Source organism: Haliaeetus leucocephalus, unplaced genomic scaffold, assembly GCF_000737465.1.
Source record: "Haliaeetus leucocephalus isolate CR32 unplaced genomic scaffold, Haliaeetus_leucocephalus-4.0 Scaffold605, whole genome shotgun sequence".
NCBI lineage: Eukaryota > Metazoa > Chordata > Aves > Accipitriformes > Accipitridae > Haliaeetus > Haliaeetus leucocephalus.
The window spans coordinates 5,432,964-5,459,466 of NW_010973041.1; the positions used below are offsets into that span (position 1 = coordinate 5,432,964).

General features: G+C 44.1%; 1 protein-coding gene across 1 annotated transcript in view; it reads left to right on the forward strand.

Annotated features, from left to right (window-relative positions):
• LPAR1 (lysophosphatidic acid receptor 1) overlaps positions 1–23,640 on the forward strand; it is a 48,894-nt gene extending 25,254 nt beyond the window's left edge. The window contains exon 3 of the mRNA XM_010578137.1: positions 22,581–23,640. Coding sequence (XP_010576439.1) covers positions 22,581–22,882 — 302 coding nt within the window. The 3' untranslated portion in view covers positions 22,883–23,640. The remainder of the gene's footprint in view (positions 1–22,580) is intronic.
• The last annotated feature ends 2,863 nt before the right edge of the window (positions 23,641–26,503 follow it).

Consider the following 26,503-nt stretch of genomic DNA (forward strand, 5'->3'; position numbering starts at 1 on the left):
ATTGCATGGCAGCCAAAGAACATGAAGGGGACTGCCCTGCCACCATGTAAAATGTAGTGTATTTTTAGTTTACAGTGGGTGATTTCTGAAAGAATGTCAATGCAGAGAGATACTTGGCTCTTAAATTTCTGAATCACAAGCCTTTGCTCTGTCTAGGTTTCCTACTGACGTTATCCAGTCTCCCCTCCCCAGTAGCGCTCTCGTTTACATGCCCCTGCACACAAAAGCAACTGCTGTGTATTCTCAGAGTTCTCATTTGAACAAACTTTTGAGCTTTCCAAACGCATATTAACAGTTTGCAACTTTAAAACTTTGCCCTCCCTGCTCCCTGGAGGAGTGGCAGAGTGCATCTCACAAGCTATTCTTCTACCTTAAGGCAAGAGGTGAACATAGTATCTTGTGGTCCTGCTGACATGCTCAGGTGTTCCAGTCTCATCCTCCACATGAGACTGAGAAATTTCTATCATCTTTTCTACCTGTGAAGGAGATGGAGAGGTCATGGACCACATTTTAGATAGTTCAGGGTAAAGCCTCCATTTTTGTATCTATTGCTTCACTTCAAGTGTATGGTTCATCAGCTGCAAATGGAGGGTTTTTATATAATTTCAGAATAGTAAAAGGCTTGCTTGGTCAGCTACTCTTCTGCTGTAGACTCTTGAGCATGTGCCATATTAAAGGCACAGTTTCCATTTGGTAACTGCACTGGCCGCGAATGAAACTTTTAAGTTACCTCAGTTGCAGGTGTGAGTGTTGAAAACAGAAAGAGGTTTGCATTGGGATGGATGTGCCTTTCAGGGCCATGGAAGATACTTGTTGAAGGTCTTCAATCTGACTTGCCAGAAGTCACCTGAAATGCAGGTTGTGCTGCTAGAAGCCACATGGATGCCAGTGTGTTACTGAGTTTCCCATCTTAAAGTGCAGAATGGATGTGGTGGGGTGGTGCACAAGCTTTAAAGGCTAAAAAAAAAAAATCTGTAAGGTTGACAGCAACAGGAAGGACAGTCTTACATGCAGTCAAGATGAATAGGTAAATTGGTTGAATTTTAATCTGTGTTGTCTTTTGTTTCAGAGGTTGACTACCCATAAGGTTAATTTGAAGTGTGCAGTTGCAAAGTGTTTAGGTTTTGGGGTTTTTTTCCCCCCTTGCATGCCAGTTCATACCAAGCAGCATTTAGGAAACTGAAGAATCATTTCCCAAGAAAATGTGCTGCCTAAAGTTCTTGTTCTGAAGCTGACAAGTCAATAATTTATATTAGAGAAAAGGAGATAACCTCTCACTGTTAGGTGAGATTGGAGTAGATGCAGTACCTTGGTAACAGGAGCTGATAGGTTGTGTACGTTGTGAAATACAGAAAAAAATTGCATTTCTGATAATGCTTGGCATAGTTTCTGGAACTTGTGTGAGCTGCATGAAGATTTATGAATGTATTTCAACAATGCATCTTTTGAAAGTGTCTTTTGTAGTATACAGCAGTGGAATGGGTTCATTGTTCCTTAAATAGGTTACAATTTTTTTTGTTACTATTTCAATATGCGTGCTTGTTAGGTAACATGGCGAAATGAGTAATGAAGCAAATTGGCTTTTCACTTGCTCTGCTTTTGTTCTAGTGCTGAGAATATAGGGTGATCTGCAGGATTTAGCTCTGAAGACATGAAGATCTGGGGGTTTCTTCCTTTTTCTTTCTCAGGCACGCTATGGCCTTAATGAGATCTCTGTTGAAAAAGCCTGTCAGCCCCAGGTGAGGAGAGAAGATAGAGACTCCCCAAGAGAGCTGTTAATCCGGCAGCTGGCCCTGGCCCCTCATCCCTAGGTTTTGGCGGGGGGTCCTGCCCGCACTGTCCCCGTGCCCAGGGAGGGTGCTCACCTCTGCGCGGCAGGGACGGGAGGTGCACGAAACAGCCACCTGCAAAAAATCCCTCTCGGGCTCGGCCCCTTGACGTCGCTCTGTGTGTCCCTGTTGTGCATTTTTGCATTTTGCAACCTGTTTCCCCAAAAGCCCTTGCCCCGGGTAGAAGCAGTGTTGTGGGACATAGGTGCAGGGGTGCTGGGTGCAGAGGGATCATCGCTTGCTGCTTGCTTGCTGCCTGATGCTCAGCCTTGTGGACGGGCTTTGCCTTCCAATTGCATTTTGGATTTACTCTCCCTCAACAAGGAGAGAGTAATATCGGAGTGTGTTATAGCTTAACATCCCTCTTATTGTTGTCACCCCCCCAAAAAAAGGTAAAGGAAATGCATATTCATTAATAGGCTTATATGGCTTCTGTAGACCATGGGGATTAAAAATGGTCCTGCACTGAGGATAATCAGCATCTAATCCTTGGTGGTTCAGCCGGTGTTCTGCATGACATGAGTTGTGCTGGTTTCTGTCTTTCCAGCAGAAGAGCTTGGCTCGGTTCAGTCTAGAGTGCGGAGGGGCCAATTTAAATAAACAAAGCAAACTAATTAACTGGAAATTATTAATGTAGCATTCTTTAGATGAACACTTCAACTTTCAGTCCATCAAGCACCCGAGTGCTGCATTTACCGTGTGCTGCTGTGTGGTGGTGTTAAAGAGCAGAAGGCTTTCAGACACGCAGCACTGGCCTCGCTTGCCGCACCAAGTAAGCACGAGAGGTGTGTATAAGGCTGCATGCACTCAAGAAATGTGACCTTTTAAGCACATTCCAGAGAACACACTAGTGATTGATGCTGTTTCCCATGAGATTTTTCTTTTATTTAAATTTTTTTGATTCTTCGCCCACCCTCCCTCTCCCCTCCCTCTGTTCCCGTCTCTCCACTCCCTTTCTTTATTTATAACTTTATCTCTGGGCCTTGCAGCCGTTCCGCTGGCAGGCGGGAGCAGCACCTCGGAGAGGCAGCCCAGCCGCCAGGATGGTACGTGGATGCTGTGGGAGGATGTGGCGGGGCCATCGCAGCCTGGACCACCCTGTCCCGCAGCAGCGGTGGCCCCATCTCAGGTGCCTCTGAGCCGGACTGGGCTGCTGGGCTCTCCTGGCTTGTGGCATGGCAGAGGAAAGCAATTCCAGGCCGATTTCCAGAAAGCAAAGTGTAGCGACCTTCCTGCAAACCATTGTCGTAGGCATAAATATCCAGTGTATAGAGATTTACTCCTGGAACAGGAGCAAATAATTTTTTTTTCCTGACTTTTTGGAACCAGGCTGTGAAATGGAAGAAGAATTTCTTGCAATTTTACCCTGCCACTGGCAATACTATCGTTTTTCCAGTGTGCATTAAAAATAGGTGTATTTAAACCATAAGAGTAGATCTAATCGAACTGTTGTTATTGGTAACATGCATTGAGGATTTAACCTCTTACATTTCTTTTATGAATATGGATGTTGGTTTTACAAGCAAATATGATTTAATTAACAGGGAGCTCTTAATGTACTATGCCTTTGCTGAACTGTTTAATTTTTTTTTTCTAGATTCTGAAATGTTTTAGGGTTTTTTGGTTTTGCTGAAATTGCCTGTTTCATACCCTGCAGCCCATCTGCAAGTTGCTTACATTCAGAAGAAATCCTGAATTCCTTGGAAACTTTGAGTTGCTAAGAATTAAAAATAAATAAATAAATAGATAGATAGATAAAAATCCCCCATTAATTTTGGATATGGAACTTTAAAATTTTTCCCTTGGAAGGTTTAGAAGATAGTACAGTTAAATATTCACCATTGAGCCCTCTTGTTGATTTATCTCGCTGACTGAAGGAGAGAACTACCTCAGCAGGAGGACTATTGAGTACCTTGCCTGCAGAGCTGGGCAGGCAGGCGTTTGCTTCCCAGCTTCCCTGGCTGGGCAGGTCCAAGGGAGCGGGGCACAGGGGTGCGACAGAGCCCGCTGCCCTTGGCCACTGGCCAGCACAGGTCGTTTTACTGTTGCTGCTAAGATTCTGGGGGGCTTGGGGAGCTTCTTGCCTTGAGTAGCTCCTTCTGGGTACAGCGGAGCCCACAGATACTGAGCAGGGCTGGGACAGGTCCTCCGCAGCAGTGGTTAGAGGTGCAGAGGATACATTGTTTTCCAGGCTCCCCAAAATTTTGCTTTTTCTAGGAAGACTATAATGCCTCCTCCAGGAAACTCAACACCAAAAAGATACTTTTTTTTTAATTGTTTTATTTTATTTTAACCTGGTTGCCACATACTTCCAGTTCTAAGCTCAGGACCTGATTGAGCATCAGTAATTGAAAAATTAGATTGCACAGAGATAATGGCTGGTCAAGGCTTGATCCAGAAAGAAATTGAGTATTTCCCTTCAGGGGGGATGTTCAGCCACAGACATAGCAATTTTCCAGGAGAGAGTGCATATGACAGTGCCTCAAATGTCTTACATCTCCTTCTCCATTTAACACGAATGGAGGGAGCTGGATACAGAGCTGACTGAAGCACAAGTTCTGCACTTGGCTGTGTTAACACCAGGATTTCACTGCAAATGTTGGTGAAATCTTAGCAGAGACATGAACCAGATTTTAAAACCCAGTCTTGACCTTAAAAAACAGTGATGAAATGTATTAAAACTCTGAGCGTGGTCCATTCATAAGCTTTGTACCTTATGCACTTCACTTTGAAACAACATGCTTTTCTCCCAAAAGTTTTGAGTGGTCACCTGCATGAACACGCTGACTATCAAGAGTTACCCTTGACTCATACAGCAGAGGGAATCTTGCAAAGATACCTCCATTACATATTGCACTGTTGAGTGCAGATCTCCCAAAAAATAAAAAAAATTACTGAAGAAAATGTTATACTTGCCAGAGATTTTATTAGAGAAGCTTTGATATCCTTCTTCTCATTTGTTAAGTTCACTGCCTCCTTTTGCTGCTGTTGCTGTCAAACTGGAAAGAAAAATGTCTGTCGGATGCAGCAATTTCATTGAGCATCTCTTCAGATGTGTGTAAGAAAGCAGAAATCACAGCCAACAAAAAAAACACAAGCAGAAGGCTTCTGATACTGTTTTAAAGAGTTAAGTTTTATTGTTTTTAAGAAAGTAGTCTTATTAAAGTGCATAGAAAAGGCACTAGTGTCCTGATATAATTGCCTGTAAAGCTGCACATATGCTATTTTGCAATAGAGTGATATGGTGGAGTTCTGCATGTGCTGAAATCTGTGATAATAAGAGATGTATGTCACCACATCTTGAAACCATCTCCTCCACTTCCATGACATGGACTGACCACTTTCAAAAAAAAAAAAAAAAAAAGTCCACATGCTTGGAAGCTTGGAAGTATATTTTCTTTGTTTAAATACCTCTATCATTCATGCCCCAGGAAAACAAAATGCAAAGTGCTTCGAAAAGACAGGCACGTTGCCAGCGTTTTAAAGAGCTGTGAGAGAAAAGTTGCTAGGCTAGTGATAGATTCAGAAACTTCCTGAACCAGCATGAGAGATATCAGTAACAGAAGTATCTGGAAGTATTTGATTTTTTGGTAGCTCACTTCATGTATGAATTGTTCTTTAATTTAGATGGAGAGGACTTGTACTAGATTATTTTCATCATTTGAGATTAAAGGGTGTGTATGCATATTGCAATTTGTGCCCTTGGTGTGAGGTTTTTCCAGGGGATCCCTCGTTGCTGTGACCACAGCTGCCCTCTTTGTGGCAGTGTCAGCTCTGGCTCCAGGACCTGCTTAGAGGTCACGAGCGCTCAAGAGCTGATTAATGTGCCTTTGGTCTGCACGTGATGCATTGGCAGGAGTTGCCTCCAGTTGTGTCCTGTCCCTGAGTCATTACAAATGCTTGAGAAAAGAAAAACATTAGCGCAGGTGGTGGGTCTGCACCGGGAAGATGAGCCCTCAAATTCTGGTTGTAGCAGTTGCCTCTGAAGCCCAACAGATGGCTGGGGTAGAGACTTTGGCTTGGGGCTTGGGTCTGCCTCCTATGAGCAAGGTTTTTCACTCCCTGGCAATGCCGTGATGCCAGGCAGCATTACGGAAGGTGGCCATGACTCTCCCTGGTGGAGCACTGTGAACTGCTTGGCCTTTTTCAGAGGAAGCCACAAGTGGAGGCTGCTCTGGCTCCTTCTCCTGGTCCCTCCAGGGCATCTTCCAGCAAGGACTCCCACAGGGTCCCATCACTTCCCTTGGCATGGAGGCGTGCTGGTGGTTTTGCTTTCACCACTCCTCAAAACAAACAAACAAACAAAAAAATGAAAAAAAAAACCAAAAACAGTTAGATGACCTGGAAGCAAGGCAACACAAACACAATGCCACAGTGGCATTAAATAATTTCTAGCCCTGTGATAACAACATGCTTTTGAAAAGCCGTGCAGTCCTAAGTGAGCCAGAGAGAGCCATCAGTACCATTCCTTAATTCACACTCCTTTCCTTCTCCCTGCTTAGCGTGTTGCAGATTGCTTTAAGTATGAATGTTCCCAGAAAAATTACCTAAGAATTGTGGCAAGGAGGGTTTTGTCAGCAAGTTTGTGCTGCTGGTTATTCCATACAGGAAGGAGACAGCTCATGCCCTTGTGATGCTGGCTTAATGGGACAACTTTCCACAGTGTCACGAAATTCAGAAAGCACAGCTAGGGAGAAGGATGGAGAGGTGGCAGGTCACGTATGGCCCTCTTCTGCTGTAAACAACGTCTGGGGTTGTCTCTTTTCATCTGTTTTACACATGTCTCAGTAGAACATTTCAGGGGAAAAGATTAAGTTTTAAATTGCATCTGCAAATGTTTACATGCAGCTGTTGCAGTGATGTGCAACACTCTTTCAGGCACTGGTATGCTTTCCTCTGCCTTTCCCCTTCCATGTGCTCATTGTACTGTATGTGGTCATCTCACTGCTTATCTCAAAGCCTCCTGACAGTGTGTACTGCATTTTGCGGACAAATTCATTTCCTTGCTTTTTGATGTATTTGCTCTTGCCTGCACCTTGCACCGTCTACTGTGAACGACTGAATTTGCTACTCAAAATACTTGCATTGCAGCAACATTGAAGCTCAGACCTGCTGCTAGCAGCAGTGTTTGCCAGCCGTGACTGAACCCTGGGAGATCTCTGCATTCAACCCTCTCCCATCAACCCTCAACTCCTACCCAAAGTGACCCTGATGAATACAGGTATTACTCTGTGATGCAGAATAGGGAGGAGGAGATGAGGAACACCCAGGCTGTGGATCAGTTACAGGCACCTGTTTTTTCCTCTTTTTTTTTTCTTTTATGAATGTAATGTATGGCCGATTGCAGTAACATACAGAGCATCAATGCCAGATGACAGTCACAGCAACAGGCAACAGTAGCAGCCGTTAATCTCAAGGGAGCTTCCCTTGTTCCCAGTTCAAAGAAAAAGCAAGAGCCAGCACTGTCTGAGAGAGATTGGCGCTGTTTATGACTTGCTGGGGCAAAACTTTCCTGGTTTTGGGAGGGTAGGAGTGGAAGCAGGGTCCAGTGGTGCTCCTGTGCCTCTCTGTTCTCATGCATTCCCTTCCCCAGGCATGCGCGGCTCCGGTTTTGCAAAACCTGCCGTGGTTCGGGCACTGATGTGGGCTTCTCCAGCTGTGGGTCAGGTGGGAGGAGAGCAAACTCCGCACCTAAGCCATGTCAATAAGGGAGGAGAGCAGCTGAATCGCAACTGGGAACAACGTCCCAGGCACTGGAGCACGGGGCCCGCCAACCCAAGCGGCTCAGATGGGATCCCAATGCTGCAGGCTTTGCAAAATGGCTTCAGACGTAAGATCAGCCAAACGCTGATGAAATTGGCAGGGAGCGAAGACTGTCCTGCCCAGACCACGTTACCTGCCCTGCACCTCTAGCTGTGTTCAGCCTGGTTGCATACACCAACGCTGCATCCTTAAAACCATTAGAGCTGGTGAAACTCGCATGTGCCTTCTCTGATAAATGCTGTTTAAGGCAGGAGTGTAGTCAATGATAAATATAAACAGTGAGTGTTTTCAGAAAAATATGTGCTGGAAATACCACATAATCATCAAACTTACAGTAGGTCAGTCTGGAAAACCTGCCTGGCCATTACCCTGTTCCCAGCCATGTATTCTTGTGCACAAAGATAGAGCATTAATGGACACAGTTACAATATCAGTATTCAGATGGCAGGACAGCAGAGAGAGCACTGGTGCCAGTAAAAATGCTTGTGGCATCACCAGGCAACTAAGAAGTCTGAATGCTGGTTAATTTTGAAGGAGTAACAAGTGGACTCATCCCTTGTTGCTTGCCTCTCCAGCAAGGTACCAGAGACACAAAATCTGTGCCCTTCTCCTCCCCTCATAGTCTGCAGAACAGCTAAGATAGTAAGAACCTACAGATCTGAAGCTTGTTGTGCTAGTTGGTTTGGGTCTTTATTACTTGAGACACAGCTGTGATCAATCCCCAGGCTACAAAGCCTGCCTATTAAAGACAAGCAGCTAGAGGCATGGTCTTTTCCTACAGCACTGGGATGGTCTCTCTGCCTTGCTGTATTCATCCCTAATTTTGCTATCTTGGTTTTGCTACACCTCCTGCTCAGAGCTCTGCAGAAAAATGGTGAGAAGCTAGCAAGTATCACCAGGAGCTTTAAATGAATTCCAGTAAAGGCTGATGTGACTTTGTATTAGGGCTCCTCCTTTATACGCCTCCCCTACATGCTGCTGCTGTGTTGGAGCTTACCTCAATGTTGCCTCAATATTCCTTTCATGGTTAAAAGAAAATGAGGTCAGCTCTGATTGGCTTCCTTCAGTGTGTTGCTGAATGATTAGGGGGTTTTGTTCTTTTCTGAACACTTGAGCTTGAGCAGCAGAGGTACTTCTTGGAAGCAATTATTTTGCTGAGTAGAAGGATTTTGCAAGCAATTTGCTGACAATGTACTAATTGTTTTTTTGACTTTTTTTTTGTAAATCCAAAAATTCCCCAATGGAGGGCCTTTTGCCTCAAAGGTCTCAGTTTATCTCATGCAGCTTCCTGTTTGCTTTAGGTGCAAGCCCACAAATGCCTGCTAAAAAAACTTTAGAAATCTTGTGAATTCATATACCAGTGTGTCTGTCCCAAAATAATCTGACTTAAAGTACTGTGACCAGTGCTGAATTAAAATATTTGAATGATGCTGCAGGTACTGTTTTGGGTGTGTGCTGGAGGAGGAGTACTCAGTGTAGGTGCTTTAATTAGCTGGCACTGCAATAAAACTTATTTCCTGTGTCTCCAGGTTCCACCTCCTGGACACATGCCGGTATCATTGTCCAATGCCTGTCTGCTTGGTGCTGTAGGTGTTTTTTTTAACATGGAGCATTTCAGAAGCTGGCAGCAGGAATTTGAAGACGTGTTGGTTTTTAATCATCATGGCCCGGTTTCTCCCCTTCTGCTAGTCTGTCCATTCGCTGCCTCCTCAGCCCCATAGGTAAGCTGCAGACCTGTGCAGCTACTGAAGGTAATCCAGCTGGAAGCTGCCTTTATGGTTTGGTAGCAGTCTTAGTCCTTCAGTTCCTTTTTCATTGGGGAGCAACAGCTGGTGTTATGCTAGGTAGGTTTTCTATTTTGCAACCTGTATCTGTGATTGCAACCCTGTATTTTTTCAAGCAGAAAGATGCAATACAGTAGGTGGCCTTGATGTTCTAAGACCTTCTTTTGAGGACTGATAACCTTGCAGAAACTTCTTGTGGTTTTCCACAGAGAGAGTACGGAGGAGCATTTTGGTTTTCTTTTAGAGGCCTGCTTTCAATGCAGCTGTACCATTTGTGACTGTTTTTACAACTGCTTCTGGAAGTCAGCGGAGTTACAGTTTCTTTGACGGCTGGCTCCCTGCTTATATGTTGTCCCCTTTCTTTGAGCAGACAGCTCAACCCTGCATCTAGAACCTGTTCCCGTGGAGTGATCAAAGCAGTGTGCTATGCAGATTTGGCCGGTGGGCATAGCATGCGGGATCAATCGGAAGGGATTAGACAGATCTAAGGGCCGTTCAGAGCATGCAGAACAAATTAGGCTTGCTTTTTGGATGCCACTGCTTTGTCATTCTCTGCATGCAGTCTCAGGCTTTTCAAGTGTGAAGCAAATGCTTTCACTGGTATCTTCTACCTCTGGCAGCCATTGGTGTGGCCTGCACTGTATGTAGCTGATCTCCTACATCTGAGTGAACTGTTATTAGTGGTTATTTTAAAAGGTAAAGTGCTGCCCTGCCATACGTAATGGTGAGGTGAATTGTTACCAGATCAGCTTGGTCAGCATCTCAGAGAACAGTTTAAAATGTCTTTTGTATTTTGAAAACTTCTAGAGGGTTTCATTTTCAACTGCCAAAGATTTTACATTGAATGGCATTCAGATCCCATATCCCTTGAGGACTGAAGTCCCTGGCAAGCAGAGAGTGCTAAAAGGGAAAAATTTTCAAGTTCTTGCCCTGCAGAAGCAGCGCGCTCCCCGGCAAGTCCCTCGGGAGCGCTTGCCCGAGCACAGCCACGAGCCCTGCCCTCGCAGCAGCTTGCCTTCTCTGTGTCACTGTGAGAGACGAGTTGGCTTCACCTTTAGTCTGAAGGCAGGTGACAGTAGAAAATAATTACTGTTGTCTTTGGCAGTCTCATTAGAGAGGCCGGGAGTTCAGTGGCAACAGAGATGGCTCTTTCATGCCCAGCGGTAGAAGACCAAGGACAAAGCCAAGCTGCAGTCGAGGCATGCTACAGAGAAAGCAGCAATGTTAACGCCTCTTCCTTCCTTGCTTGGTAGATAGGGTCTAGATTTAAATGACCTTTGTCTGGCACTTCTCATGAACACCCCTGAAAGAGATGAAGGTGGCTGGGAATCAGCCCCGTTTTGGCATTGAAAGTATTTAAGTATTCTGCTGCAATACAATTGCTCTTTCATGAGTAGGTGGGAGTAAGTGAACTGAAAGAGGAGACTTAGTGCTGCTTTTCTTTTTCTTCATTATTATTGTTCTCTTTTATCATAGCCAAAATCTACAGTCTTTTATGGGGACACTGGAGCAAACTGCGTGCCAGAGGTCAAAGGAGTCACATCCTCAGAAACACGCAGATTGAGCAACCTTCAAAATAGTATGATAGTGCTCTTTTTTGTGGTTTCGGAGGCTATTTATGTAGAAATCTTTAAGCCACAGTGACACAGGATGTGGTGCTAACACAGTAGCTGAAAGGCAAGCACTATTCTTGGACACTTTTAGGTGCCATACTTTGCTTAGCAGGGGTTAAATTTAGAATGGGAGAGCAGACTGCCAAAGGTAGAGCACTGTTCCTGAAAACCAGCTGAAAAACCAGGATCAGTTCAGTGTGCCAAATCACACTCACGTCTCCGATAAATGCACAAAATGTGGGGTAACTCAGTCATAGTGAGAGGACACATAGCTCATCTAACCCAGAAGCAGTTTTAATGGCTAACCCTTTAAGTCGATGAGACTGGGGTTCCCTTGTTTGTAGTGATGAGGGTGTCTAACGCATTCTGATTTTTTTCTCTTGCTTTGTTTTTTGCCTGCTTGTCCTGACGTAATGACATAGAACAGAACTGTGCAAAGCATCACCCCCCAATAGCTGCATTCCCAGGGTTTTCCACAGCTGTGTACTGGTGAAAGGGCTAGCTGAAGACATACCACACCTTTTTTTCCCCCGTGTAATGCATGGCTTGGTAATGTGATTCTTGAAGCTCTGAGTTGAAATAAAGGCTAAATTTTATCAATGCTGTCTTTTGTGTTTGCCTGAAGACTTTAAATCAATGTAGATTCTGTAATGGTAAATACAAAGGAAATCACAGAGAAGCTGCCACTGGGATCCAGATATTTACCACCAGCAATAAAACATTGCCAGACTTGTTCACTGTATTTCCCATTCTAAGTATGGGAAATACTGTCATTACTGCAGTAATATTATATGCTGCAGGATGGCAAACACGCTTCTGACAGGGAAAAAAGTACCTACTGGACACTGCTGCAATGCTTCTTTCTGCATGGTAGTATTTTTAATGAATACAGGGACTGGCTTTGTAGAAGTTGATAAGATACTAATCTTTCATTCTCCCTGACACCTAAGACATAAGTTATGGTATGATGGCATCTTGTCCAGACAGGGAAAATTAGATATTCCAAGGAAATTCAGAGTCATCTGTGAGAATCAAGAGGTAGCTGCATCCCTTTAAACCATATCTCATCTTCAGCGTAGAAATATAGACCAAAAGCCGTATTTTCTGCACAAGTTATCAGCCTCATCTATACAGGTTTAAAAGAGTAGATCTAGAATTAAGTGCTAAAACCTGGAATTTACCCTTCTGATAAGCTGTCAGTATATACTTACCACGAGCAAAATTTGGGTGCTTCTTCACTCAGTGCTTCTCTTGGGAAGTGCGTTGCCATGTCTGCTGCTTTCCCTCTGTTTCTGTCATTGCTCTTTGTAGATGCCTCACTGGTAGTCTAATAGCCCGAGCCACATCCGTACGGCCTTGACACTGCTTGGGTGGTGAGGTGTACAGGTGACTTACCATAGTGCTGTTGTTTGTGTACAGTCTGTCCAAGGCTGCTTCTTTAAGGCAGTATTTTGATTTGTTAACATTCAGATGCGGAGTAGAAGGTCTTTTGGGGGAGGGGGCTATCCTAACGCATCCAAAAGACAGACTGATTTTCCAGGAAGATTTATTCTGGAGTGATATCCCATTAAGCAAGAGGGCTTTTTCCCTGTTGTCCACTTCACTCCAGGGCTCATGCTCTTAGTTTTCCCAGAGGAGCACAGCTGTCACACTGGATTCTGCTTCTTACAACTGTTTTATGTAACTGGTCTTAATGCAGTTCCCTTGAGGGGTGTCTACCACAGCTCAACCAGCTAGCTATAATCAGATAAATTGCAGTACGGCTATATAAAAACAAAAGCACACACAGTTTTCTTGCAGCTGAGGTAGAGCTGGTATTAATACAGCCATTTTAAGTATCTCTACCTTTTTGTAACACTTTCTCCTAATCACACTCTGGTACTAGCATGGGAGAAACAAATTTTATTCCTATTAAGGAAGCAGACAGAGGCTGGTATTTTCCTTCTAATATTACTAGTTTCATCTTATGTAAGAATCAAAGCAGTCCTTTACATATTAAATTGCATCCACCCATGATTCATTTGGAAACTTGTGTTGCAACTGGAGCTTATCCAAACATAATACCAGTAACACTTAATGTCCTTAACAACAAAAGAAAATACAATTAAACAATCTTGTGTACCAAAGTTGTTTGAAATCTGCTAAACAAACTGTATTGTTTGAGTGTAGCATTGTGACTGTCCTTGGGAAAGTACCAGAGTTCCACAGGGGGTATATGGATTTCCAAAGGAAAAGTGGGCAAAACAGAATTTTTTCAACATGGCCATGAATGATTTTTCTGTGACTGAAAACTGCAGGTACTAGAAAAGCAGTGAAACACCCAAGTCCCAAGCACGCTAAATAGACCTTGCAGAGGCAAGCAGAACAATGTTGGGTTTGTGAGCCCTGCCTGCAGGGCGCCAGCTGCCCCGCTCCTACCTCGGATGACCTCTTGTCTTTTCCTAGGCACCTTCATGTTGCCACCAGACCTGGTCACCTCCAGCTGCCCCATGTCTGGGACCTGAAAGCCTCACCCAGACCCCGAGGACAGGGTCTTCTTGCCATTCAGGGATGGGTCTGTCCCCCACCCGGCACCCCAAGTCATGACCGTAAGCAATCAGTGCCCGTCAAGAGGATCCTGGCTGAGTTTGGACTAGGAGATGCAAGTAGGTTGCCAGATATGGACTGAAAGGCAGTTTCTTGCTTCTGATTTTCCCCAGACATCTGTTGCCTGCTTTTCTTTGTTCTGTGTCACCGTGACCCAGGGAGACCAGTACATGAGCCTCAGGAGCCTCTTACCAGCTGGGGTTTTCTGCTCGTTTTCCAGCTAAGCTACCGCCAATGATTTGGGACTGTAGGAGCATTTGTGTCCACAATAGAGCATGAAGGCTCATCTAGAATGCCTGAAAGTTGAAAAAGACAGCAAAATTTCCTCTGTGTGTCAGGTTTTTGGCAACAGCGGAACTCCATGGGGACTACTGTTTGTCTTTCTTTACACAGAGATAAATACTCAGATTGCTTTGGCAACAGCCAGGCTTTTCTTCAGAGATTAGCTTCACATATCTTTATGAATTTAGAAATCAGTTGGAATCCTGACCATTGGCGTTTATGACTTCCTGTTTTTGTCTAAAGCGCTTTTTATAGATAAAAGGCTTACTTTCTTCTTTTGCAGGGGGCAGTGGGGGGAGCACTGTCTCTCTCCTGCAGTCACTAGATCAGTGGTGAATTCTGTTTTTCCTTAGCAACCTTTGATTTGAGGAATTCAAATGGATGCAGATAAATTGCCATGGGTTCCAGCTTTTGCTTTTCTTTTTGGAAAACAGTTTGCACGTGCCATCTTTGCAAAGTATTCTTTAAAACCACAACAAGCATACGTTTGAAAAAAAGGACATATTCAAACACCTTTGGTTTGCAGGTGTCAACTGAAAAACAGTCCTGGTCTCCTCCATTTGCATTAGCACTTGGTTTCTTGTTCAGAGATGTCAGCCAAGGAGTACTTGAGGGTGGTTGCATCAGCTGGCCAGAGACTGCGAGCAGCAAGCAGAGAATGACACCAAGCAAGTATTAACTTGGGCTAGAGTTTAACGAGCACCCATGAAATAAACAGGTCAGTTCTGATGGCTTGCTTCTGCCCACATCTCATTTTCTCTTCAGTTTGGTTTGTTTTGTTATTGGTCCTCCCCAGGCTTTTCTGTCTGTCGCTGTTTCAGACTTCAGAAGCTTCAGATACTACAGAGATACGCAAAGGCTTGGAGACCCATGTGGTATCTCAAACATCCACTCTGTGGAAAGGCCACCCAGGGTCCAGGTAGAACAACACCCAGCAGATAGGACCTCCAGAAGGAAGCCAAGAGGCTGAGTGTCGGCGTACCCTGCCTCCAGCACTGGGCAGCAAGCACTCGGGTGGCAAGCACAAAGTGCTGCAGAGAGCGACCTCATGAGGACTCCCACAGCTGCCATTTACGAATCCTGCTGAGGGAGACCTGAGGGAGACCTGCTCTTTATTAATCTCTGGTCTGGGCTTGCGAACTGAAGGAGGAGGAGAAGACCAAAGGTGTCAGCCACCCCAAGAAACAGGAAGGCGTGATGGCTGTAGATGTAGCCCCACCGACTGCAGGCGTTTTCTGTCTGAGCATCTCCATGCTCAGAGACAGCGGTCTTGTGGCTAGTGGTGCCAATGGGGTTGTTGGCTAATGGTTGTTGTCAGCACCCTGTGAAATGCCACGGAGGGTCAGGTGTATCTTCAGTTGGCCCTACGTGCAGCAGGTCTAGATGTAGAATTGTGTCTGGCTTAAAAAGAGGGGTTTGACCTAAAGATTTTACTGATGGATTTGTAAGAGTGAGTATTTAAATGATGAATTGTCGGGAGCAATGTGGTGATGTGAGCATTGGAAGAGAACAGGAAAAGCAGAGGCCAGCCTGTAGCAAAGGAGTCTATATGCTGGCAGGACTACCAGTTGTGGTCAAGACTGTATGTCCATTTAGGAAGAGTTTTTTACTTTTCTTTTATTTTTTCTGAAAGGAAAGATGAGGAGGAGGATTAAAGGGATGAACAGACACAGGTGAAATACTAAATATTAAGGCCCAGAATGAAGTGATGCTAACATACAGTGGAACTTCACTCTTTGTGGGCAAGGCTTGCTGCTCCTCCCAGCCCGGCTAGAGTGCAGGCAGAGTGCCAAGGAGGCTTTCATGTTAAGTTGTTAGCATGTTTTAAAACAGATAAATGGTTCAAGAGGGAAGCAGCCAGGTTCCTCAGAGAGGGGCTGATTTGTTGACAAAGATAGCCATGCCTTAAACAGCGAATAAATTCTGTGCACAGGAGTTCAAAGGTGAAGACAGATGTTTGAAGCAGACACATAACTGTATTCCTGCTGGGAAGGGAAATATGTTTTGGAGCAAGACATGATTTCTGTGTTCCTACATGATCCAGGCGTTATTTTATGCAAAGTCTGACCAAACTCAACAGCTCAAAATCCCAGAACAGGATTCAGGAAGAGGTTGGAGTGTGCATGTGCATATAGCTGTGGAAAAGGTAGGAAATCAGGGAATGGATGCAGTACTAGCAGAAACAGTTTGTTTAAGGATCCCTTTGCAAACCATGGGTGCAGTAGACTGAAAAATCTGGCAAACCTGTCAACTTTTCATGAGGAGCTCAGACACCTGGAAGAGCTGAGGTCAGGATTTTATCTATAACCTGCACATTCAGAGCTATTCAGCTCAGGGGAGACTTGGATGGAGATACCCAGGGATGAGGCACTTGCAGTGAAAGACAGGCTGGTAGCTCATACCACCCAGGTCCTCCCGTATGCCCCCCTACTTGTGTATTTTCTCATATTTGCTTGGGACCTCTTGCTCCAAATCATATTACGAGAAGTACATGTAAGATACTGTTGCATAAATATGAATGTAGATTTTATTTAGCCTTGCTTTGTTTCTTATTTCCTATTTTACACTGCTGGAGATATCCCCCCTTCCTTTCACACAGTCCCACCAGAGAAATGTTTGGCTTGAAACCCAAAGGGGCTGTTCCGTCAAAGTCTCCCAGACACACATCAGAGAAAGCAGCATTTTGCACTCAATCAAAAACTGCAGGAGGAGTGTGCTACGAATCTCTCATTCATTCAAAATTCATACAGCTTCCTTAAGTAAAGACACCTTAAATAAATGAAGGGGTTTTGATAACAGTCTTTTCAAGAAGACCATTCTTACTGGCACACTGCATGTTGCTCTCCCCTACCTGGGGTATTTTTCAAGGACTGTCTTTGACTGTCATCTTCCCCGAGCCTTCTGGAGTCTGTGGATGGAGAGTCAAGCCTTTCATATCTGAAGTTCTGAGGATTTACCAAATTTAGGATAGGATTATTTTACATTTGTTCATCTGGTCCATATGTGGTAGTCACATTTTATTTTTTCACATAAAAATTCCATGGATGGAAGCAAACTTTACCCCAATATTGACTATTTCCAGCAGAAACTACAAAAAACAGCAACAACTGTGTTTTCATCCACCAAGAACTATAAGCTATATTGTAGTAATGTTGTGGCAAAATTGGGGAAAATGATGTCAGACTAGAATTAGAAGAATTACTCCTACACTATGTTTACAGCGTGATAAATGATCCTCATGGATCTTTTGCATATATAATAATTCAGCATTCATTTTAGATTTCGTTCTCTAATTCTTGTATCTGGGGAAAACAATACACAGCTATAAGTAAGCACTATTTCATGCAGTACTTATCTCTATTCATGCTATGCACAAGATAATACGTAGTGTGATAAGGAGGGTTATTGATACAGCTTACAGATGGCTAGGGCATGAAGAAGTGCAGTTGTGTTGCAGCTGCTGAGTTTGCTCCTCAGCTAGCATAGCAAGTGGCTTTCCCTGCTGAGGGTGGGATTGTATCAGGATGTGGGAAATGCCAGGCATTTCTGTAGCCCTTTTTCGCTATGGTTTTGTTAAATAAAACAAATCTTCTCCCCATAGCATTGCTTTCAGCCTGCAAAAAGTACAGCAAGACCCTTCTCCCTGTTGGTAGCTGGCAGTGATGCTCGGTGTCCTTTCCTCTCTCAGTCACCGTTGTCCCAGTGGAAGAGGTGGTGTAGCCACCCATCCCAAGTGCCACTCTGAGAACAGGAGGGGACTTGGAGAGGACAGCAGGTGAACAAGGGGAGATGGGCAACAGTGGCAGAATGTAAATGTCCCTGCAGTTCAGCTGGAGTGGGTCTTCTCTGCCTTATCCTATTTCTGCAATCTTAACAAAACTGCAAACACAAGCAAGATCTTTTTTCCCCTTTTCTCTTCTCTCACTCCTAAAAGAGGCCCTTTCCATATTTTACCCCTCCATACAGACTTCTCCGTATGAGGAATTTGCAGGGTGAGTGTAAGGCCATGCTAGAAATCAGTAAAGCCAGGGTCAACACCCAAGATGGGTGGAAGAGGGAACACACAAGGGACACCATATGGTTAAGCAGGAGAAAAGGGGTGTTTCAGAATAGGTGTCCATTGACAAAAGCCGCATCACGCTGCAGCCTCTGAGGGACAGAGGTGTGTGACTTGGCAGGAGCACAAGCGCTTCTTTTATGTTGCTGTCGTGAGTTAGAGGAAAATAAACATTCATGGACTAAAAGCAGACTTACCCTGTCCAAGGCAAAAGGCCAAAAAAAAAAACCCACCAGTGCTGCTTAGGAAATGCTTCACCTGCTAACCTGAGAAATTTTATGAGTAGCCATCCAGTCTGGGGTCCTGGTAATCAATGACTGGTTCATCGGTGTTTATTCTCATGTAGCTAGTTTCTTTTCTGCTGCTGGTTTTTGCAGTTGTTTCCTCTTTTGTTTTTCTAGTCACTCATTTTTGTGTCATTTATCATGGTTGGTTTCATATGCCTACTGCCCGCAACAGTTTTTACTCTCTTGCAATCAAATCTTGCTGTGAGGCCATGCCATGCTTACCCAGGACTTTCCAAGCATCCAACTACCACAGAAATACAATTTGCACTGGTACACTAGATGAGGGTTCAGGACAGATGTGATGTAGTCATATTGTGGTCGTTGGAAAGCCCCCAGTGGATTTCTGCCACAGCGCAGCAAGACAGGCTATGCCTGAGGAGTTGGAGTTTCAGCCCTGGGTGAGAGGTATCACACAGCAACAGAAAATGATATTAGTGTCACAACTGCTTTGTTGTAACTCAGATTTCCTACTGTAAAACATGCCTCTCAGTCTATAGAGACCCTTCCCATCTTGTCTCCTTAAATCTTTTTAAAAGGTGCAGTGCCATTTCTCCAGTTCTCTCAAGCTTTCCTGTCTCATGGCTAGTCATTCACCCCTCAGTCTGATAGGCGTTCTTCCTCACCTGGCCCTCTCTTGCCAGAACTGCAGGGCAGACCTTGGCTGTGCACCACAGGGATGTTCCTTCTGCTGCAATTGAACAGCTTGGTCAGCTTTTTGTGGTGCCAGCGCCTCTGAGGACAGCCACGATTGGAGGTGTCAGCCCTCTATCTGTCCAGGCAACAGTGCTCTTCAGCCACCAAAGGACATGCCATCTGTGATTTTATTTGTGCATGTTGGGCTCTTCTAGTACCATGGCATGACAATGTCACGTCCACAAAGATGACGACACTTGATTCAATTAATGCAGTAGGTCTGCTTTCTATGTCATTGTAACATGGATAACATTGACCAAGTTTGTAAAATGTTAAGATGCACCTGGAAATTACTCACACTGTACTTTGGACTGCTCTCAATTTTGTTCCTGAGCAGAAAAATACATCAAGATTTTGGTGTATGCTTAAGGCTTTTCAGTATATGGCAGCAGGAAGCTTTTGGATTTAATTATTCTGTTAGACATGATATTTTTAGATCTTCATTCCTGGTGAAATCAACGCACAACAGATTTCTGGAAAGGGAAGAATTTAACCTCACTTTTAGCTTAGTATCACTTTACTTTGACAAATGTTCCAAGTAAGAAGTAGAAAAAATAAATTTCAAGCTTTTTTTTCCTTCCAGGGAAAGAGTTCTGTGTTTAACAGATGATGTTTCCTAAATCTGAAGTAACAGGAGTCTGACATTTTCATGTTCCTTGCATTGTACCTAACTCAAACATGCCCTTACCATGAGTGATGCTTTCCAGTATTTTCCGGGGTACTCACAGTTAAATAACAAGTGAGAAAACCTGAGGCATTGTTTGTGTCACCCTTTGCAAGCACTTAACTTAATAAGCCACAGGAGCCATTAGCATGGTGGGAGGTTTTGCTAGGAAAATCCCAGCAGCTAAAGTAAAACAAAACCCACTAGACTGAATGGGACTGGCTTCAATGGCTTTTACTTCCCAATAACAAGTGAGCCGTCTGTTCCGAAGCTGGAAACTAGCCCTGTTTGCACAAAGGTGCAGTCCTGGATGCTGTGTGCTCCACTGCCACGTGGAGGACACAGGTTGGAAAGTCAGCCTGGCCTGTGGCTGGGGGCTGGGGCAGCAGAAAGCCCACGTTACCGAAGCAGGTCTGGAGCTGTGCAGCATGAGTATCTTCTCCTTTTGACACCCGGGCTGCCAGCACATCTTTGACCCAGCTCCAGGCCTGTCGTGAACAGCAGAGTGACAACTTGCAGAATAATGACTTCCATTCTCTTCCAGAGCTGGGTGGGAAGACAAGCCTTTGTTTTTATCTTTTTTCAGTGTAGCACGAGCTGCACGGAGCATTTAGGTGCTTGCTCAACCACCATCCACTTTTTCTTGAGTGCAACCACATCAAGCCTCAGCCTATAGGTTATTGGACCTATATGAGATACTAAGGAGCTCAGACAGGCTCAGAAACTCCACCTGTGACCAGTGTTCAGTGCAGTGGCCTGCATGTGGACTGTTGTCAAAGACTTTGGGGCTTTCTTAGGGGTAAATGCCTACCTGCCTCACCGTACTGCTTCTTGTTGTTGCTGCTTTTAACATACCCAAAAACGATAGCAACAGGACGTTCTGTTTGGCATATTTAGCTTCTCAACAACAGATTTGAAAAAAAACCAACCAAAAACGTTGGAAAATTGGAAGCTTTCAATTGCAACTTTGAACAACGCTAGGAGAGCTTTCCTGTCAGCTCCATTGTTCCCACACTGGACTTTTCTGCTACAGGCCTGGTGAGGATGCTGTCATCGTCTTTTGTCCTTGACTGTAGATCCCATGACTTGCAGTGTTCCCGTCTCTGATGTTGTTCTCCCGAGGCAGCCTGTAATGAAGAAAATACATGCTCAAGCTGGAACAAAGTCCACTGCTGCCTCGCTAGCTAGGAGGTTGAACACAACACGCACAGTTTCAGCAGTGAGTGGTTGAATTTGAAAGATTGGCTTTGTTTCTGCAGAAACCATCTCAGCAGAGCTGCTCTGTGCAGAGGGCAGCCTCTGTATCAACGTGGACAATCCTGCAAATAAAGGGATGCAGTTTGCTACTCTTCTGGGAACAGGTACAAGGAAGGGACAAAAGACCGTAGTCCTTTGCATGGGTTTCAAGTATTCTTTTCTAGGACTGCTGGAATCTGAAAGAGCTGCAGACAAAAGCTATGAAGTGGATTCATGTGTTTGATGCCACCTCAGCGTGGGAGAGTTTCATCCCTATGCTGTAAAATTGCTGCCATACCCTAACAAAGTCATTTGGCCAAACACGTCGGTACTTTGTACTGGCAGCTGGCAGTTTGCCTCCCAGCTTCCTTCCCTTTGCGAGCTTTGTTGGTTGGAAAAGTGATAGGCATTGAGTGGCACTGTGGCACCATCAGTTGCAAGCAAGTTCAGTTTAGGTGTGCTTTTGGGTATGTAGAAAGTTTGTGTGTGGTTGCCTGGTTAGCAACCAGTGTCTGTAGCCCAGCACACCCTGCATGTTTGCAAAGCCCTTTGGAAAATGTTCCTCTGTTTGATCTAGGCAGGTTTGGTATCCAAACAGAAAGGTGTCTGCACAGGTTACAGTCGCCACTGCCCAAGCTGGAAATAGCTGGCACCTTCTTGGCAGGCACAGCAAAAAGTCTGTGTGCCGTGGAAACTGACTGTAGTCAGCTGCTAGACGTGCAGAGAGCATCACTGCAGAAAAAAACAGAGGCAGCATGTTAACAAATAAATACCACAGTGACAGGAGAACCTGTCTGAAAACAGCATTCACTGGGTAGTGCTGGGAAGCCCTTATTGCTTAGCCTGCCCACTGATGATAAGACCTTGGTTTCCACCTCAGTCAAGCATGTCAGCCTGGAAAATCTCAGGAGCACTGTCTTCATTCTGGCATGATTGGTGGGTGTGTAAGGGCTTCCCCAGCAGTGCTTATATTTAAAACCTCTTTAACTTTGCAAGGAGTTATCGTCTTCGTTTAACTCAGTACTCCAAATAAAGTGCAAGGCATTTGATTTCATTTCTGCATTTAACTCTGAATTTTGTTCTGGGCTTTATTCCCCTCAGAGCTTTGAAAAGCAGAGAAAGGAGGGGGAAGCATTTTAATCAGGGTAAGGCTCTTTGGCATTTACACTATTGAAGCCCGAGGAGCCTCTGAATTTCTATTGAATAGAGCCCTAAGAAAAGAAGTAGATCTGTTGAAGGATGGCATTTCAGTGCAAGAAGGATGTGTGTTTAGGACTTTCCATTACATAATGGGGCTGAAATGGATTAACAAGACCCAGGCTTTCTTTTTCTTGAGAATTGCTGCCTGCACCACTCTTTTTCTATTACTGATGCTTCAGTCACAGCACTCACAGAAAGGTTTTCTTTGTTGTTATTAGTTTGAGAATTGCAGCATTGTTTCTCCTGATCAAGAGATTGATTAGTCAGAGGTCTCTAGCTGAAGGGAAAAAATGTTCCTCATTATCAACTTTAAATGCAAATGTATTTGCCAAGCAGAGTTTCACATGGCGAGTGTGGGGAGGAATGCCTTGCTCTTCTGATGTGCTGCCCATAACCATTTACAGATCTTTAAAAAGCGTCCTTCTCATCAGGTTGGTGAAGAAATAGTGTGGGAACGATACTCTTGAAAGAGAAAATTAACAATTGTCACTTCCAGTTGGGTGGTTCTCATAGTGCTTTGATGAGTAATGGTGCATTAGTATATTTGTGGGTTTTGTTGTGTTTTGTCCGCTCTTTCTCTTCATAGGTGCTTTCATAATCTGCTGGACCCCGGGATTAGTCTTGCTGCTCCTCGATGTTTGCTGTCCCCAGTGCAACGTCCTGGCCTATGAAAAATTTTTCCTTCTCCTGGCAGAGTTCAACTCTGCCATGAACCCCATCATCTACTCCTACCGGGACAAGGAGATGAGCGCAACCTTCAAGCAGATCCTCTGCTGCCAGCGCAGCGAAAGCACCAACGGCCCCACCGAAGGCTCGGACCGGTCGGCATCCTCGCTCAACCACACCATCCTGGCTGGCGTCCACAGCAATGACCACTCAGTGGTGTAAAACCACAGCCGGCCGCGTGGCCGACAAAGAGCAGCAGGCTACGCCGTGGAGTGGGGTGGGTGCGCGGCCCCGGGGAAGGTAACCCACTCACAAGGTTTTCTCAAACACTAATGGACTACAAGTGCTTCTTTTCCAGGGAGCCCAACACACCGGAGAAGTCCATCCCGTCCGCAGGACTGGCCGTGCTGCAAGGCCTTTGATTCTACTTTCAAAAAGTAGAAGGCAGATGCCTTGTGGCAGAGGTCATCGACAGCCCATGGAAAGCCTTGCTGAGACTTTGTCAGACTTCGCTGCATCTTGGTGCCAGTCTGAATCAACTCTGATTAATTAAGCTTATACCTGCTTCACTGCATTTACATGTAGCCACTTAGTCTTTTTAAAAAGGGAGTAAAGGGGATAAAAGTATGCCTATCATTTAATAGACATGTAATATTTATCACCATCAGCATGCTTGTGATGAACATTTTCTGTGCAGGGAGTAAAACTGTGCTCTAGTCTTCGTATCCTTAGCCACACTGCCATAACTACAGTAAAAACAAAAGTATTTTTTTCTAATACAGGCAACAAGAAGATGATGGAAACTGACTCTTCTTACCTTCATTACTGCTGTTAGAGAGCATGCATGTTCTGTGTGTATGCAGATTGTTTTAATTATGAAAAAAAAAAAGCTCGTTGTAAAGTCTGCAGGAAAGTAGAAAAGCATAGACTGTATTCCAGTGTTTGTTTAGATTATGAAATAAACAGTACTCTAGTTACAAGGTATTTAACGTTCTTCTTTGAAGTGCGGTATGAAATGTGTAACATGTGAGGGGTCCCAAGTTTTTCATGGACAAGTTCTTAAAGTAGGACAAATCCCTAACGCTCTTAAAGAGCTACAGTCAGGTTGATAGATCTAAAAAAACAAAGTATTTATGGCATTGGAATGCTTTTCTTGTTCATGGTGGAAAGCAAAGGGATTTTTAATGTGAAAAAAATGTATGCGGTTTTATGGAACCTTTCTTGTAATTGAAAACAAAACATCTTCTGCATTTTTGCACTGAGAAATCTTTGTAAGGTATCTTTTAAATGATGTACCCTTCATTTCAAAAGCAGTGGGCTACTAAGAACTACTAAGGGACAATTTTATTTTGTAAAGTCAAGACAACATAGGTAGTTGTCTATTGCAAATGACTGGACCGTGCTAAATATAACAGCCACACGTTGTCGATAGCTAAGCTAAGAGATGGATTTTTTCATATATGGCTGTTTTGAGGAGGAATGCCACTCAAGTGAATCTGGGTTACCAAGAAGCAGTGACATTAATCAAAACTCCTTGATAGGGGTAAATATGAGCAAAGATGGGATCTTGCTGATAAAAAACTTGGGACCTTTCTCTGGGAAACTGCGTGTTCTCCTAACAATGTAAAATATATCAACAGTAAATTCCTGGGGCTATTTTCCTCATCGTAATTTGCCTCTATAACAAAGAAAAACAAACAAACAAAACAAAGTAAAAATCAGAGGTGTATCCTTCAATGTACCGTACTGGAATGTAACACAAGGGACAATATTCTCCTATTTGGGCGGGGAAGAAATGGAGGGGGTAGGGTCAGCCCAGCAAAAAGCAGAGTTTTTAGCATCTCTTGCTTGTAAGAGGTGCTTGGATTTTACACTTTCAAGCATAAAATTGCTTGGAAGAGACAGTTCCTTGCTGAGGGAGGGAAGAGCAGCAAGTCAGCAAAACCTGTCTCCACTGAATAAAGTGAGAGTTTTGCCACTGCTTTCAGTAAAACTGAAATTCACCTGTACTGTCAAGCCAAATTTGTGTGGACAATGTGGAAGAGGGAGTGAGCAGAGACGATAAACACAGTATTATCTGCCAATTGACCGAGGTATTGAATGTTGCACTTGCTTTGGGCAAACAGCTCTTTTTTCTGACTGCGTTTGAGAGCAAGTGAATGTAAGTTGATTTGGTTTATATCCACATAACTACTGAGAAAGAGAAGAACAGTCTGTATGAACTTTTTCATTTAAAAGCATCTGCTTGCTAAGCCACTCCTAAATTTTTTAGTGCCTGCGTGATGTTTGAGCTGGCACAGGTAAGCAGAAGAAAGGAGAGGCTAAGAGTGCCTCCAAAGACAGGGGACATCTGACTGAAAAACAATTTCTTTTTCTCCAGAGTGCTCAGAGTTGCTTTCTTCCATGGATCCATGGAAAGCACTTGTTCCTGTCCCAAATTTCCCCACAAAAGAAGGACATCATTGACACTTTTTGCTGGGGAGAGGGTTGCCCTTTCCAAGTGACCTTGTTGCTGCTGTTTGCATGCTCTTTATCAAATCTCTCCTGAATAGGGTGGGAAGATGATGTTAAGAAATAGCAGCAAATCATTCACCCTCGTTTACTGTGGTGATTTTGGAGAAGCTGTGGGTGAATAATTTTAAACCAGGGTTGTGATTGTTCATGACACATGGGTAGGTGCAGAGGGTGAATGAAGATGGATGTCCAAGGAGGCTTTTCTGATTGTAATTGCGACAGGTGGGAGTTGCTGCCCAGGTACACCGATCAGCCCTTCTCCAGGGAGGCACTCGACAATTCAAGAAGCTGGACCTTTTGAACGCTTAACAGCAGTTAAATTTCAGTTGTGGGGTAGATTAATCCAGGAGCGCTTCTGGCAGCAGGTGGCTTTTTCTTTTCTAAAAGGTGAAGTGCAATGCTTTCGATCAAAGGCAACAGGATGTGAATGTTGCTTGTACGATTCCACTAGAGGAACTCACTGAGCATGTGGCTGCTGTTTAAAAATTTAATTAGTGCTTTGTTTTGTTGACATGATCTCCCTATATCCTTGAGAAATCTGATCTGTGGATTGAGTGTTTCTTTGCAAGCTAATGAAATTAAAGCTGCTGTGAGCAAAGAGAATAAAAACCAGAGCTGGGAATAGAAGGATTCATTTGCTCTCTTCTTTAGTGTGGTTCCCAAACCACTTGGTTTCGTCTCAGATTTTTTTTTAACTTTTGCTTTTCCGTTCAGATTTTCCAGCTTCATTGTGCAGTTCCAGAACTCAGTTTGCTATGTGAAAACATGGTGCAAAGTACTTAGGGGAAAAAAACCTGCTCCACTTATTTTTACTTATCTCAAATCTTTCAAAAGGTTTTAGAAGCTTCTTAAAATACCAGCGATCCTCCCACAGTCATTAAAATTCTTCTGTTGCTGGCTGCCTCTGGTCCAAGTAAATCCTCTTGAAGTTCAAATGTAATGGTGTTTGTTTCAACAATTGTAGAGTTGGGGAGTTGTGTATTAAAAGATATGGTTGATTAAATCATTCACAGGTCAAAAAAAATGTGTTTTTCCTACTTTGTTTTTTCAGTGGAAGCACAAGTCTGAAAACTAATTGAAAAGGTTGTCTTTCAATAAAGGATTATTAGGTAGAATTTTAACTCCCTGTTGTGATCACATTTAGGGAGGCTGGGTGACCCACTGGTCCACATAGCTGTTAGTCACAGCATTTACATGAAAAGTTGAAAATATATTCTGTGTTTGACGCACATTGCATTCCTTGTCAACACTTTTTTTGCTCCAAGTTCTCTGAGATCTCCTGGTAGCTTCACGCTCACTGCTGACTGGGATGCTCAAAGCTGGGCAGAT